Source organism: Halichoerus grypus, chromosome 6 (assembly GCF_964656455.1).
Source record: "Halichoerus grypus chromosome 6, mHalGry1.hap1.1, whole genome shotgun sequence".
NCBI lineage: Eukaryota > Metazoa > Chordata > Mammalia > Carnivora > Phocidae > Halichoerus > Halichoerus grypus.
This window is the reverse complement of record NC_135717.1, coordinates 378,434-395,150: the sequence shown is the minus strand read 5'-3', so window position 1 is coordinate 395,150 and position 16,717 is coordinate 378,434. Positions and strand designations below refer to the sequence as shown.

The 16,717-nt window shown below is 58.7% G+C and overlaps 1 protein-coding gene across 2 annotated transcripts in view; it reads left to right on the top strand.

Moving 5' to 3' along the window:
* PRKAR1B (protein kinase cAMP-dependent type I regulatory subunit beta) overlaps positions 1-16,717 on the top strand; it is a 76,520-nt gene that overhangs the window by 38,570 nt on the left and 21,233 nt on the right. For both annotated transcript variants that reach the window (XM_036105604.2, XM_036105606.2), the window contains exons 5-7: positions 5,773-5,834; positions 6,264-6,310; positions 12,581-12,739. In XM_036105604.2, coding sequence (XP_035961497.1) covers positions 5,773-5,834; positions 6,264-6,310; positions 12,581-12,739 — 268 coding nt within the window. The remainder of the gene's footprint in view (positions 1-5,772; positions 5,835-6,263; positions 6,311-12,580; positions 12,740-16,717) is intronic.

The following is a 16,717-nucleotide window of genomic DNA, read 5'->3' as shown; positions in this document are numbered from 1 at the left end:
GCTGGCCCAAGGCGACAGAAGGGTCTGGTGGAGCTTGCCTGGTGCTGGCGTCCCAGGGAGTGGGAGCTGCACGGGAAGGTGGAGGGAGGCCCTCCCCAGGCCCCCCGACCATGCCTTCCCTTCTTGCCCTAGACTTTGTTTTCCAGCTTGGAGGCAGTTTAACCTGTGCTTACCTCCTGAATGGTCAAGTGAAGTGTCCAGTGGGCTTCGGCCAGCTGGCTTGGTATTAACTTGTAAAGTCTTATTTTCAAGGTCAAGATGAGTAACTTACCAGTAGGTCATGTTCTAAACATTTACTTGCATTTGGACTGTCTGTGGGGTTTAGATTGAAAACGAACAAAACCCCAAACTTTTCTTTGTGGTGGGGATTCAAACTGCCTTTATTTAGTGGAGATGAGCTCCCCAAGACCGAAGAGAACACTTGCATGGTTTCTCCTGGAAATATAGAAAGCTGGGATTCATTGGTGCTGTTCTGACTTCCAGGGTGAGACCTCATTTTGGTTGTGTCATTGAAAACATGACTCTCAAGTGAACAGTTGGGAGGCCTCCCCACTAGGGAGTCAGGCATGAAGGGGAAGGGTCTAGGCTTTGAAGGTGATGCCCTCATTGCTGGAACCAGGGAGAATGCAGCTCTCAGGATGAGACCCCCAGCCGGCAGGATACAGCTTTCTCTGGGAAGACCACCAGATCACATCAGGTTTTCCCACCTGGTCACAGAGGACCAAGGGGACCAGTCAGCCAGCGGGGCTCTGGTGGCAGCCAGGTGAGCCCGGAAGTGGAGGTGTGACCGGGGGCCAGGGGAGGGACACTCTGCGGTTGATGCAAAGTCGTCTGGCAAGTGTAGGCGGCATCCAGCCTTCCCACCCTGAGAGCATCTCCAGGAGTCTGGTCCGGCTAGCAAGAGCCAGGGGCTGCCTCCTTTGCAGAGGCCAGACCTCAGTGTAGACCCACCCCATGAGTTGGGTCCTGGACGCATGGCCAGGGAGAACAGAGACCCCCCCCCACCCTGGTGTGTTCAGTTGTGCACCTTCTGTGGCATGAATGAATGGCACCCTGAGGGGGTGGTCAGCCTTACTGCACCCCAAACCAGCTGTGTGACCATGGGCAAGTCACTTAACCTTTCTGAACCTTGATATTCCTGCGCATACATGGGGACAGTGATGGGGGTCAAAGTCTTTCTATGGTTTTGAGGTTTAAATGAAAGAATGTTAATGAGGCTTCTTCTTGGGTGGAGAGTACTGGGTTCAGCCTGAGGATTCAAGATCAACTGCCACCGTTTTCATAGTAAATAGCTGCAGGAAGCAGCTGTCAGAAGACCCATACCTTGTTCTAGCTGATCTACTCTCATGGAGCTACCTTAACAGAGAGCTCATCCTTCCATCCACCCCCCACCCATATACCCACCCACCACCCCTCTACCCACAACCCACCCATCTACCCACCCATCCACCCTTCCTTCCATCCACCCACCCATCTATTTATCCATCCGCCCCCCCATTCACCATCCACCCACCCTTCCTTCCATCCACCCTCCACCCACCTATCCACCATCCATCCACCCATCTATCCACCCCCCCATTCACCGTCCATCCACCCTCCACCCACCCATCTATCCATCCATCTACCTCCCCATTCACCATCCATCCACCCTTCCTTCCATCCACCCTCCACCCACCTATGCACCATCCATTCACCATCCATCCTCCCATCCACCACCTATCCCCCCATTCACCATCCACCCACGCTTCCACCCACCCACCCACCCTCCACCCACCCATCTATCCACCCCCCCATTCACCATCCATCCACCCTCTACCCACCCATCTATCCATCCATCTACCTCCCCATTCACCATCCATCCACCCTTCCTTCCATCCACCCTCTACCCACCCATCTACCCGTCCATCCACCCCCCCATTCACCATCCATCCACCCATCCAGCACCCATCCACCCCCCCATTTACCATCCATCCACCCTTCCACCCACCCATCCACCCATCCATCCACCCATCCACCATCCATCCACCCCCCATTCAACATCCATCCACCCATCTACCACCCGTCCACCCCCCCATTTACAATCCATCCACCCTTCCACCCACCCACCCTCCACCCACCACCCGTCCACCCCCCCCCCATTCACCATCCATCCACCCATCCAATCTCTATCCTTAATCCATATTGTACCGAGGACCTTCTGTGAGTCAGACGCGGGCTGGGCGCTGTGTGTCAGGCTGCAGTGAAGACACGGTCTTTGTTCTCAGAACTCACAGTGCACTGGGGAGTAAGAAGTCAGGACACCATCAGCTGCAGGGGTTGGAGAGCAAGAGCTAAGGAGCCCAGGGAACGAGGGGCACCAGGAAGAGGAATGACTCAGGTGGGAGCTTCCAAAGGGCTGTGGTCTCTGAGCCGTGTGTCATCTGGGGGACCCAGCACTTTGCAGGCCCGAGTGTCATGGTGGCTCTGCCTGGGTCGAGGTCCGGGTGTGGCTGGGGTCCAGGAGTGCCCATTCCCTGGCCACCATCCTGACGCAGCTCCCTACTGGTGATGCTCTGCTCCTGGCCCCCAGCACAGAGGCCTGCCGGCACAGAGGGAGGGAGGAGGGCTGTGAAGGAGTCCGTGAACATGGATGGCATTTCCCTCTGTCGTGAGCAGGCTGCTGAGGCCTGAGCGGTGCCTATGATCTTGTCACCTGAGGACAGTGTGGGCACTTCTGCATCCCATCCTGGCTCTTGCAGGTTGTCTGAAAGTAAGGCTTATGCTCGTGGCTCCCTCACCACTGGGGTGGTCGCTGGGCATGCCCCACCTGGCTCTGTGACGCAGGAGGACAGACCCTGGGCTGTGACGCTGCAGGCGGGTTCTTTAAGCATTTTAACCACTGTGTTTCCATGTTGTTGATTTCGTTGGTTTTTCTATTTATTCCATTTTATGCAGGTAAAACCTTATTCTGGAAGGGGTGCCTAGGCAGAACCGGAAGCCAAAGATGTCCACGGGACAGCAGGGCTGAGACCCAGCCCCTGACCTAGAGTGACAAAAACCAACAGTACCAATAAATAATTATAATTAAAGCAAAATTAACAGATGATGCCTCTGCCCCCATCACTCCTGGTCCAACCCTGAGGGTCCCTTTGGTGCTTGGGCCGTCTCAGGTATGTGTGTGGGAGGGTCCTGGTGAAAAGCGCCCACAGGGCCACAGGGACACTGGGATAAGGCGAGCGGGCACCCCTTTGTCAGCTGCTCCCCGCGATTGAGGGAGCAGCACCTGCTCTGGCCTGGGGGCCGCTCAGGAGCCCGAGGACCCCATGTCAGACTGAGAGCAGAGGGCAGGGTGGAGCCTCTCTGACGGGGCTGCCTCTGGGATTGGAGGGCCCTGCCTCCTGGCAATGACCAGTGCCTCTCCCTGGCCAGTGGCTTCCCCGGGGTTGGCATCAGGGCCCTCCATCACCTGCTCTCTGAGACCTGGAAGGCCCTGTGCCCCCCAACACGCCTCCCCTTCCACGCTAGGAGGCCTTGCTTAGCCCCCGGCGCCCCACAGAGCCCTGCACGGGAAGGCAGGAGTGCGGCCCGGCCTCACCTCTTCCCAGCTGCGGGCCTTGGCAAAGTTATTTAGCATCTCTGGTTTCCTAGTCTGGACGAGACAGCTGCAGGTCTGACCTCAGTGCAAGCGGACAGATGAAGGGTGCTTGGCCAGCTCTGGTCCCGTCCTTGGGGCCTCATGGAGTGAGGACAGTAATGTCTTCACATTTCTGTGTCTCAGCAGCTCCGGGCACTGTGTCCCCGGGCCTGGCACAGTCCCTGATGCCTGAGTGCCAAGCCCAGTGTCCTTGGTGATCCTGGTGGGGGCGGCAGGACCCATGTGTCAGACTCTCTGAGATGCGGGCGGCAGCTTCGTAAAGCCGCTTCCAGATTAGAATAGAAAACCGGTTTTCTTTTTGTAGCATGGGCAGGGCCTTCTAATGCCGTTAAGGGCTGAGAAGCAGGAAGGATTGGGTTTTGTTTGAGAAGACGCAGAAGATGGGGAAGGAGGGGGGGCCTCTTAGCGGGGGATGGGCTGAGCCGGCGGGAGCGTGTGTGTCTGTCCCGCACACCACCTGTGTCCAAGCCTTGGTGATGAGCTGGGGGGGCACTGGGGACGTTAGCTTCTTCCAAAGGAAATGGGGCTAGCAGGCCTTTTTGGTAAGTGGGGCTGGGCTCTCTGGCCTTGCTGTTCACAGATTGGGATGCTCCTTCTATACCCCAGGGGGGAAGCCTGTGTGGTCAGTGGGGTGCTGGGCCAGGCCCAGGCAGGGCAGCCCCTGGGGATTCACCAGGTCTGCGTGTCTCCATGTACACATGCGTCAAGAAACACAGGACAAAATGTAAGAATTGCAACCAGGACCTCTGTGTGAATGATAACCATAGGCCTTTTCACTGGTTCGTCCGTGTGTGTGGAGGGCAGTGGGCTGGGGCCCTACTGTGCGGCTTGACCGCTGCCCGAGGCACCTGCCCAGGCTGCATGGTGGTGGGTCCTGGGGTTAGCTTCACTGCTAATGGCATTTGTGGAAATATTTTACCATTACCACTTAAAGTTTTTAAAGAATGAGGTAGGAATTGAAAAATCGTTTCTTTAAGATCTGCTCATTTTGAGATCCCTGATGCTGTGGTTTTGAAGAAATGCAGTTTGGAAAACAGACCAGACCCATCTGCAGATGCTCCCCCAGGGAAGGTGTGGCTGAGAAGTGCAGCCCAGGCCAGGGGACAGATGCTAGGTCCGTGCCGGGGGAAGGAGGAGGCGGGGAGGGGCCCCTGCCCCCCACCGGTCCCCCCACCCCCGAGGTGAAAACAGCTACTACTTTAAGAAGGACTTGTTAATGTTTTCTGGAGCCTGGGAACAGCAGGGCGCAGGGTGGTTTGCGTCTCTGATTCTGTGTTTGCTCCTGGCACCTCGGCACTCAGCCTGCGTCCAGCACCTGTGAGTACCTCTGAGGTTGGTTCAGCCTGAGCAGTCGGGCGAAGGTTTCCAAGACTCTTCTGTTTCAGCAGCCAGGCGAGAGGAGGCCGGCCGCCCAGAGCTCTGCAGTGTGCATTTCCCACTGCGGGGCCCCGGCTGCCCACTTCTCTGTCAGGGACCCGTGGGTGGTGCTGTCTCCTGAAGGTGGCCATCGCATTTTGGGAGCATGAGGCTGATCTCTGACACTGCGTCCTGGTTGCGGTCAGCGGAGATGAGGGGTCCCCAGTGGGCACGCTCCACCTCCCCGCTGTCCACGTCCTGCCCGTTTGGTCTATTCCACCACCACATTTCGGAAATTAAATGGCCAGACTGCCTGTTGGCACAGCCAGGGTCAGGCTCACAGGCTTCTGCATGTCTAACACATTGTTCTGCGTCTGGGGTCTCAGGACGCCCCTCGAGGGGAAGCGTCTCCCCTCCAGAAGCATGCAGAAAGCAGTGTTCTGGTAGGACTATATTTATAGATGTGAGAACCGTTCTTCCGGTATGTTGTTACTTTGTTGTTGTTACTCTGTTTGCGGTATGTTCTTACTTTGTTTTTTGTGTCCAAAGCAATGTGTACAGTGTGATTCCATTTTTGACAGTGGACCCCCGTCTGTCCCGGCACAGAAGCATCCCCAGGTGGTGAGCTGGTGCCTGGACAGCAGGGTTACGAAAGACCCTGATTTCCTTTTTCCATTTTCCCGAGGGGAACCGAGCTGGTTGCTCCATGTGAGGTGTTGCAGTGGGGTCCCCGTGCCCCGCGTCGCTTCAGCTCCGACACGTGGTACGTTTTTCTCTTCCAGTGACATCTTCGACGCCATGTTCCCTGTCACGCACATCGCCGGGGAGACCGTCATACAGCAAGGTGCGTTCCCTGCTTCTCTGAGCTAGAGTGCGGGCGCTGTGGGCCCTGGATGTGCCCAGGGGGTGAGCACAAAACCCGTTGTCCACCCTTAAGGAAAGTCACTGATGAGACCAGAGCATGTCGCTCTGCACTCGTTAACGGAGTCGAACCCCGGGATGGGCCAGGCGTGGACCGCAGGTGCCCCACCCACGCGAGACACAGGTGACCGCGCCACGGGAGCGTGTGCCGGCCACATCACTGTCCGTGTGTGTTGGGCCATCGTGGTGTTTGTACACGTTTTATTTTTAAAAAATTAAGGGAAAAACGTGTGGAACCCAGAGTTGCTTGGCCTCGGTGAAGCGAGGCTGCAGGTACTGCATACAGGGAGGCCGGAGGTGCCCATGGGGTACCCTCCGCGTGCTCCACGGTCTCTGCTTTCTTTCGTTCCAGGGGACGAAGGAGATAACTTCTATGTGATCGACCAAGGAGAAGTAGATGTGAGTACCTCTTACCGGCTCCGGAAAACGGCGCCTGTGTCCACGGCCGGGTCAGGGAAGCAGCCTGTGGGCCCTGCCGTGCCGGACAGCAGTGCCGGGGTGTGTAGCTCCGGGCCGACCCCTGCCGCCCAGCCGCTTAGTGTGGGCCGTTCGCCTCCTCACACCCACCTTACATTCATCTAAGTGCACTCAGGTCCAACGGGATGGTGTCTCTTTGCAAACTGTAAAGTTCCGCTGTCTTGCCCCCCTGTCCCCAGCACCCTTCAGAGGTAGGACGTGACTGACGGGGAGGAAGTGGCTGGCTTGGCCTGCTCATCCTGATGGGACCCCCTGCCCACCCCCTCAAGGGAGGTCCCAGAGCCTGGCCCCAGAGCCCCCTTGAGATGGGGTAGGGGTCGCCAGGCTCTCCCTAGGCTCCCTGTGCTTGCTACCTTACGCCGTGCCAGGGGCCATAGCTGGCTTTTCTTGAGGCCGGGGACCCATGGAGGCAGTTTGGGGAGTGGGAAAAGTGAGGTCACCTTCTAGCCCCCCAGCCCCGGCCTCAGAGGCTCAGGTACAAAGGCGGTTTTACGGTGCTCACTGGACCCTGGCTCGCCTGAGCCAGGATGTCCAGGCCCGTGGGTGGATGTCTGAGTCCGGCTGTAGTCTCAAATTTGGGCCAGCCAGCCCTTGAAGGGACAGGCAGTGACTTGTGGGGCCGCCCCACGATGCCCGTCAGGGTCCCCCACCAGCCTGTTCGGGTTCCCAGCGGGCAGGGCGGGCGGGGAGCCCTCCTGTGATGTGGGACGCACCGGGCAGTGCAGCACTGTGGGTGAAGGCCACATTTAAGGGAATCAAAAGAGCTCAGTCAGGAATCCGGGATGAAAAAGTGGCATGTGGGCTAGCTGGGGTGAGTTATGGGGTATGTATTATAATAATTACTGTTATTACTGCTTGCAGATGCTCTGAGGCCCGAGCACTGCGTTTGTGTGCTCGCTTCTGTAAACTGCCTTCCAGGGTGCAGGGGAGCGACCTGGCTGACCTGGCCCAGGGTTGCGCCTAGGACAGTGTCGGGGCTGCTGACCCTGGCTCTTAGGCTCCAGCAATGCTGGTCTCATGGGGGTGGGGGGCTCACCAAGTGCTGAAGCCCCGTAGGAGGCAGGTTCCCCCGGGACCCCAGCCTGGCCCTCTGCCTGGCTGGGCTCGGGGGTGGGCATCCTGTGCACCCCTCCTCTTCTGCAGGGTGGACGCTGCCCTCTGACCAGCAGGTGACCAATGCCAGAGGCACCAGGTTCAGTTTAAATTATGGTTTTCCAGAGAGACACCGCAGTGTGTGTGTTGCCAAGAGCTATAATCCATTTTTCTAAGTATAAAAATATCTTCCAATTTGTTTTATTCATGGAACATAGCATTTCTACTTAAAAGGATACTCGGCTGCCGATTTTAGGGCTCAGGAACATAGTTCTGTCTGAGGCCTGGCTCCTCCCTAATCCTGCGAGGCCTTCACTATTTTCGGACCCTCCTTTGTGCTGGGACCCTCCCGCCCTCCGGCTCCGGCTCCACCCGGTTCCCTCCGGTTTCTAGCCTCTGAGGTGGGCATGAGGCCTCTGAGCTGCGTCCCTGGGACAGGGCACCCCAGGGCATGGCCGTCTGGCTCCATGGGTCGTGGTCAGTTATTCAGCGTTTCCCTGGAGCTCTGGTTTTTTGTTTTTTTAAATTGGTAAAATACAAGTAACATAAAATTTGCCATCTTAACCATTTCTCAGCGTCCGGTTCAGGGGCACCATCCCCCCATCTGGCTCCAGAACGTTCCATCCCACACACAGAGACCCTGTCCCCGTGACACACAGACCCCCAGCTGCTCCCTCAGCCCCGGCCCCGCCGTCTACCCTCTGTGTCTGTGAGTCTGAGGACTCCAGGACCTCGTGGGAGTGGGGTCCCCGTGCATGTCCTTCTGTTTTCTGGTTGGTGTCCCTCCACCTCCTGTCCTTGGGGCTTGTCCCCATGGGGGCAGGTTCCCTCTAAGGCTGTCGTGTGGCTGGACCACACTGTGTTCCTATGTTCACAACAGTGGACACCTGCGTCCCTCCCCCCCCTTGGCCATCACGCATCTTGCTGCTATGGGTATAGGCATCTGCCCCTGTCTGTGCTGTCAGGAGGTCTCTGTTAATCACTGACTGGTTCAGCCGGAGCCGGCTGTGAAGCTTTTCTGCAGTATCTTGGGGCCTTCCAAACCCTGTTTCACTGCAGACCGCATCTGGGGACCCAGCACGCCCTTTTCATTCTCGGCGGAGGCCCTGGCAGCCCGGGTGTGGTCAGCTGGTAAGGACTGTCCTTGGGACCTGGGGGACGGGGAACTCAGAGCCACCCCATGTGGTGGTGGCCTTCATACAAACCGCACACCTGCTCCATTTTCAGGAGGGGCGCTCAGGGTCCCTGCGAAATCCTGCCCTGCGAGCACCTAAGTGTGGTTGACATGGGGGAGGGCCATGCGCCAGGACAGATTCGGGGATCCTCTGGAGGGGACCCGAATGGAAACGGAGCCCGCGCGGCCCAGGTTCTGCAGACGGGAACTTCAGGAGGGATGCCTGTGCGGGGGGGCTTGCTTTGTGAGCAGCAACCAACAAAATACCCCCTGGGCATTTGGCATTTGGGGCTCAAGGTGCTAGAGCCTGGCGGGAAGAGCCGCTCACAGGCGGGGCTTCTGCTCCCTTCAGGGTGCCTGTGGGCAGCCCCGCCGCGGGCCTGGGATGCGGGTGCCCACTCGCCATAGGGCCGCGCCCGCTGCTTGCGGCGGGAGCCTGGGGAGGCGGCAGGAGACGGGCCATTAGCTTTTCCTCACCATTTGTGAAGGCAGAACAGCCAGGGGCACGCCGGAGTGCCAGGTCAGCTCTGGGCGGTGTGAGAAACCTGGCCACTCGCCCCGCCCCCCCCCCCCCGCCTGCTGAGATTACACGGATAACTCTGGGCCCTGCTGTTCTGTCTCCGCTGCCCAGACGGTTTCTGCCGGCCGGTCTTTGTTTCCTGTGGAGCAGAGCGCTGCCCCAAGATGCCCAGGTCAGGGAGGGCAGGTGGCGGAGCAAGGCAGCGAGCACGCCATGTGGACGATGCTCTCTCAGCCCCGGTCTGCATCTGAGGCTCCAGATGCTGGGGCCCCAGCTCGGGATCTGATTGAGCAGGATCCTGTGCCTTTGGTCCGATCACCATCTCCACCTCCTTCTGCGTGGAGCGGAAGCAGCCTGTCCAGTGTGGGCCACGCCTTAGCCACCTGCTGCCACGCCGGTCACTGGGCCTCGGCCCCCGGGCTCTGACCCAGCCAGTGGGATTGCTGAGCCTGCTGCCCACAGCTGCCTGTTGAGTGACTTCCCCCTCCTTCGCCGCTCCGGTGGCCCCATCAGAGGGAGCGTCACAGCGCAAACCTGATGAAGTGCCAGAACCTTCTGTGGCTTCCTTTGGCTTCTAGAATAACATCCCAGCCCTTCCCTCCCCCACCCCAGCTCCTGCCCCCGGGCTTCTCTCCCTGCTGGGTCATGTGGCATCCAGTGCCCTCCATTTCACTGTGGCCCCAGGGCCTTTGTACACCCTGTCCTCTGCCTCAGTCACCCTTCTCCCACATCTTTGCACGCTGGCCCTGGATGCATGGGGCCTGGCTCAAGTTCTCCTTCATGGAGAGCCCTCCACGCACAGTCTCTGCTGTGGTCTTTCTGAACGCTGTGCCTCCTGTTCTCTTCATGCCCGGAGCGCACTTCATGATGAATGTGTGTTTGTATGATTTTGTGCCTGCTGTCTTTCTCCCGGCTGGAGTCCCCGTGGACAGGAACCCGCCTGCCTTCCCCTGGTGACTGCCAGCAGTTAGAACGTGCAGGGCACAGAGGGGCACTCAGTTCACACTGGGGGTGACGGACAGATGGATGGATGAATGCATGAATGCAGAACAGCCGGGTGGGAGCTCTGGGTTCAGCCAGAGAAGTCACTGTCGATGGTGGGACCTAAGTGTAGCCCAGTGGGGCCTCCCACCATTTTTCTTCTAAAAGAAGAAGAAACAAAAAATGAAACAAAGCAAGAAGTAACCCCTTTGCGTGCCAGCTGGGGTGGGGCCCAGTGCTGCACTGGCCGCGGTGACAGAGGCCAGTGTCCTGAGAAGGATGGCCCCTTTGTGCTCCGTGGGGCGGCCTGCAGTGTGTTCCTGGGCCTGTCTGGGGCTCCGCACAATGGTTTTCTCTGATGCGTCGCAGGGAGTTCTCCGAGGCCTGGGCTTCTGGGCAGGAAGGGGGTCCCCGGCGGCCCCTGGTGATGATGCACTCTGGGCCCCAGGTCCCCCAGGTCCCCTGGGTCCTGCCCTGCTTGCTCTGCTGAGCCCTTTCTCTGTCCCCTGGGTGCCTGTGCTCTTTTGCTCTTGGGCGTCCTGCCCCTGTCAGCAGCCATTCGAGGTGGGTGGCTTCTGTGACGCTCAGGTGTGAGGGGGAGGCCCCCCGCACCCCCCCAGACTACCGTGTCAGGCAGAGTCTCCCAACCACTGACCCACGTTCCCAAGCTCCCGTCACCGCCCCGACCTGAAGACGTGCAGTGTGTGCTGGTCAGGGGGCCATTTGGTTCAACTCTTGGGGAACAGTGTTTAGCGGCACCTGTGCACACAGGAGTGCCCGGCGCTCACCCTGGAGAAGTCGCAGGAAACGTGTGTCCCCCCACAGGACGGGCGCCCACGAGACCCAACAGCTCACACCTGGAGCGACAGAAGGACGCACCCTGTGATTCTTTTTCCTGGAGCCATGGTCACTGGAGGGGACCTGTCACCTGAGGGGTCCCGGGGGCAGTGCCGACGTCACTGAGCTGTTGAGCTGGGATCCAGGCACATGGGTGTTTGTGAGTCAGACCTCCGTGGGCAGGATTTCACAGCGAAGCAGAGTGTGGGGAAGGCTGGCCGGGGGCTGGGTTGCCAGGACCCTTGAGAAGTTGTCACCGCCCCCCTCCCCACAGTCTCTCGGTGCCCTTTGAGAAGACCAGGAGCGCAGCTTCTGGAGGATGTTGTCTGTGGTCCCTAAAACTCCTGGATCATGCATCCCTGCCTCGTGGGAAGGACGGGACATTGTCCTCCTGTTCCTGGAGAGCTTCGTCGTGTGGAAGCTGGGGACCTAGTGGCCTGACCTCCCTGGGGGAGCACGAGAACACAGGCCCAGGAGCATGCGCTCTGTGCTCATCCAGGCTGGCGGAGGCTGTCGGGGACACGCGTGCAGGCCCCTGCTGGCGGCTGCTTCTCTGCAGCTGTGGTCTCCTTCCCACGCAGCTTCGTGGTAGGCCGGGTCCCCGGGACCCTCGCTCGCTCGCGTTACGGAGTTATCACCTGCATGGTGTTTTCTTGCGGATACGCGATTCTGTGCCTCAGTTATTGCCCAGATAATGAGTCATTGATTTCAGTAAGAATGGCGTCCCTGACTCACCGCAGTCCGTTCTTTCCCGACGCGTACCCATTTTGGCAATGGGCACTATTCTTCAAGCTCATTGACACGCCGGGGGAATAAAGCTGCATTGTGTCAATTTATAGTAACGGAATCTGCATAGGCACCGCATAATAAACAATCTGTACTATTCTTGCGCGATACGGAACGTGCAGGGTCAATGCATAGTGGCAGCGCTGTGCTGGGCCGCCCACGCACGCTGTAAGGGCCCCTCTCAGCTGGGCCTCATCGGCGCCCCGGCAGCGACTCCACCAACCCCAGGCCCCGGGAGCTGGGTGCTGCGGCCCCAGGCAGGGAGGCCCCGTCAGCATGGCTCCATGAGGGTGGGCCGGGGGCAGAGCCCCAGAGGGTGTCAGCAGGGGTGCCTGAGGAAGCACCGAGTCTGACCCACTGTGTGCAGCTGGGGAGACCGGCCCCGAGACCCATCCAAGGCCGATGAGGACTTGAATCGAAGGCTGGCCAGGGAGGCAGGCAGGCCTTCTGCACAGACCAGGAGCCCTGGACGGTGCATTCGCTTCCCACGCGGGCCTGTCTCACTGCCTGTGGAGGGTGGAGACTCAGAGGGCGCCACTGTGCTGGTCCAGCTGCGTGCGGCTCTGCACAGGGTTGGGGGTGAGGCAGGCAGCATGGCTGGCAGAGATCCAGGACAGGCCTGGGCAGGGTGGTGGGAAGTTGTGCCTGTGGGCGAGGGGGCCTGGGGGCTGTGGCCATATGTTCCCTTCTTGCCGAGCCCCCTCTGGTGGGCATGGAGGAGGGCTCCCGGTGCACGACGGGCCACTGTGACCCCACACATCCCCCGTGACTTTTCTGACGTTTTTCACTCTGTCCCCTGAAGGTGTATGTGAACGGAGAGTGGGTGACCAGCATCAGCGAAGGGGGCAGCTTTGGGGAGCTGGCACTCATCTATGGCACCCCCAGGGCGGCGACCGTGAAAGCCAAGACAGACCTCAAGCTCTGGGGCATCGACCGGGACAGCTATCGGCGCATCCTCATGGTAAGTGGCTCCCTGGCACAGGAGCTTCAGCAGGGCTGGGGGCGTCTGGCACACAGCCAATCATCTCACGGGAACCCTGGCTTTGTCCAAGTGGGGGTGATAGAAAAGGGCTGATGGGATCGGTGAAAAGTGTGGGAGGGATTCTGGAAACTTCTTAAAAGGTATGCAGGCAGCTAGGAAGGCCCCTTTGCCCTTCCTGTCTCCTTTCAGCTGTCTGGAATGGGGTTGTGATGGCTGGAGCTCCAGCTGGCATTCTGGACCATGAGGTGACTCTGAGGATGGAAACCGTTCATCAAGGTGGTGGAGCAAAGAGATGCCAGGAGCCTGGCTCTCTGGTAGCCCCAGCACAGCGGGGCCGGACTGCTTGGCCCCAGACATCCTCATGCGGGGGTCAGCCCCCAGGTGTTTTCGCCCTTGTCATTTTAGGTTTTCTCTCCTGTGCAGCCACATCCACTCTTCGCTGGTGCAGGGTGGGCGCAGGCCCCTATGTGGCAGTCGGGGCATGGTGAGCTGTGACAGAGAGGCCCTCCCTGGGGAGAGGAGGCAGGCTCTTCGTGTGTCCACTCAGTGCTCATCCCACACACACCACCTGCCAGGCACCGTTCTCGGTGCTGAGATCAGGGAGCATCATCACAGGGGCAGAGCCTGCTCTTGGGAAGCCAGCATGTTAGTGTAGGAGTCAGAGAACGAACACGTACCTCAAGTAGCGACAATTCCACGGAGAAAATTACAGCAGAGAAGGGGAAGAGGGGGCTGCTGTGTTATAGAAAGGCCCAGAAGAACTTCTCCTGGGATAAGGTGGCTTTGGAGCCAAGGCCTCTGAGCAAGGAACTAGCATATCCAGGAGAGTGTCTGGGCAAAGACCCTGCGGCATGAGCTTGGATGCTCGTGGAGCAGTGGGCAGACCACCATGGATGGGGATACGGGGGTCCCGTGGGGGGTACGGCTCACACAGAGCCCTCAACTCCCACCTGAGTGTGTGGGAGGAGCCCTGCAGGGGTTTGAACAGAGGAGCTTCCGCAGCCGACTGGGGGCTGTCCCGGAGAGGGTGGAAACCATCCTACTCCAGGAGCAGCAAGGAAGCCAGAAGGCTCTGGGCCGGCCACACTGGTCCGAAGACATCCCAGCGCGGTTGAGGGTCTCCGTCCCTCCCTATCCCTGGGCAGAGGCCACCGGAGCTGAGCGCCTGGCCTCTGGAAGTCTCACTCCTCAGCCATCTAGGCTCGCCTGGTGGTGACGGCTGGGACAGGTGCTTTTCTGGGTGGGTCAGGGATGGTATGTGCTCAGACCCAGCATCCCACAGGGCCTGGACCCCAGGAGGGGTCCCGACAGGTCCAGAGGGAGGTGACCGGGGTGAGCTCCTTGCCGGGAGACCTTTGGATTCCACCACATGCTCTCTGGGACTTGACTGTCTCCCTGAGATTGGTCTGGACGGTGCAGCTTCCAGGGAGGAGCTGTGATGTGGAGGTGCTTTGGGGGAGGCCTGGGGACAGTCCGTGAGTAGTTTAAAATAGTCCCAGGGCTCAGTCAGGCGGGAGCCTGGAGATGGAGTCCTGCTCAGGCTGCCCCTCCTCTCGGGAACATCAGCGTCCCCCGCCTATCCTGGTCCCACCACAACACCCCAGTTTTCACGACACAGGGAGAATTCAGTGCAGTCCTGGGGGCGACTGATCAGCTCCGTGCGCGTGAGGCACCCGTCACCCGTGCACTCAGTGAGCATTGACTGAGCACCTACTGTGTGCTGGGGGCTCTCCTAGAGCCGTGGATACATCGGGAGAGAGCAGCTGAATGTCCCTGCCTCCGGAGCCAAGCTCTCCCTCCTCTTCATCTCCAACTTGCTAGCTCCTGTTTTCTCCAGGAGAGGCTGTGTGCCTCGTGGGTGGGGTGCCCTGAGGCACCTTACCCCCTCCTTCCCACAGGCAGGGGCAGGTTTGGGCAAGGGCCCAGCAGCCTCTGTCCGCCCGCAGTCCCCTCCGCGTGCACCTGGCCCCATGTTGCATAAGCTATTGTTTCTCACCATCCCCAGTGCTGAGTCCTTCTTGGCTGTGGGATTTTTGTGGCTGGAACCTCGTATTCAGGGAAGTTCCCAAACCACCGAGGCTGCTGGCACTTCCTCTGTCTTAATTCTGGATCCCTGTGCACTAAGAATAGCCGTGGCTGTGCTGGGAGTTGCATAGCTTCTCTGTCTCGGGAAAGAAAATGACAGTGCTGGCTGACCCGGGAGGGAGTGTCCTGCAGGACAGTCCCCATGTTTGCATCAGTCCTGGGTTTGGGCGGATTTGGATGCATCCGTCATGCAAAGTGGACCCACCATGCATTCACTTGGCACTAAACTGGGACTTGCCAAGGGGGAGATGGGGGGGTGGGGAACCGCCAGGGGTGTCTCCAGGGAGGAGGCCCCTCCCTATGCGTTCAGGCGATAGGGATCCCAGGACATCTGATCCAGAAGCTTCCCTCGAACTTCCTTCTCTTGCCCCTGCTGCTCCGTGTGGCATAGGAGCCCCACTGAGCAGGGCCACACTCCATGTCCCCATCTGCAGTGAGGGGGGTCAGGAAGCCCTGCCCGTCCCTCCTGGGTCAGGTGTGGGGTGCCCACTCCCTGCGTGAAGAATGGGAAAGCTCCTCAGGCCGCCCCATACCCGTGAAGCAGGAGTCAAGTGCCAGCCTTTCTGGGACAGAGTGGGGTGCCTCCCACTTGGCGCATGAACGGACTCCCAACGTTCATGCGCCATCCAGAGGCTGGTAGCCTTCCCTCTGTGTCTCAGTGGGAAGCAGACAAGGAGCCTGCTGGGCTGAGGTGGGAAATCTGGAGGAAGGTGGGGAGGAGCCCAGGTCAAAGACACAGAGAACATGGTGCTGTCTGTCCATTCTCCTGATGGGGAAACTGAGGCCCAGAGGGGGTGAGACTGGGCTAAGAGTAGGGGGGGTATGGGTGATCTGGAGTTGGAATGGGAGTGTGCTGATCCTCCCTGTCAGCCCTCCTCCACTGTGCTCAGGATGGCTCACCACTGCTATCACCATCACCCTCACCATCAGTGCCATCACCACCATCATCACCGTCATCACCTTTATCACCATCATCACCATCATCACCATCTTCACCACCATCACCTTCATCACCATCATCACCGTCCTCACCATCATCACCATCACCACCATCATCTTCATTACCACCATCACCACCACCATCATCACCAACATCACCACCATCATCACCATCACCACCATCATCACCATCCTCACCACCATCACCACCGTCATCACCATCCTCACCATCACCACCATCACCACTGTCACCACCATCATCACCATCCTCACCATCATCACCACCACCATCACCTTCATCACCATCACCACCATCATCACCATCCTCACCATCATCACCATTACCACCATCACCACCATCATCATCATCAGCTTCATTACCATTATCACCATCACCATCACCACCATCATCATCACCATCATCATCACCATCATCACCATCATCATCATCATCATCACCTTCATCGCCATCATCACCATCATCATCACCTTCATCACCATCATCACCATCATCACCTTCATCACCATCATCACTGTCATCACCGTCATTACCATCATCACCATCATCACCTTCATCACCATCACCATCATCACCATCATCACCATCATCATCATCATCACCTTCATCACCACCATCACCATCATCATCATCACCAAGCTTTGGGACTTGTAGAGCCCAGTCTGGGTTCGTTCTTGCTCCTGTGATCACAGTCTAGGTGGTCACTTGCCCCTCTGAGCCTGCCTCTTCCTCTGGGGATGAGGGTAATCATCCCAAGTGTCTGGAGGACCCACCATTGCCCTGGCCTAAGCACTTTTTCATTGTTACCATCTTTCCTCACACCTCTTCCCATGTCAGGTGTCTAGTCTGTGGTCACTGGACTCTCCATCCTTTTCACTTCACAGGTGAACTTCCAGCTCCCATTGATGGATAAG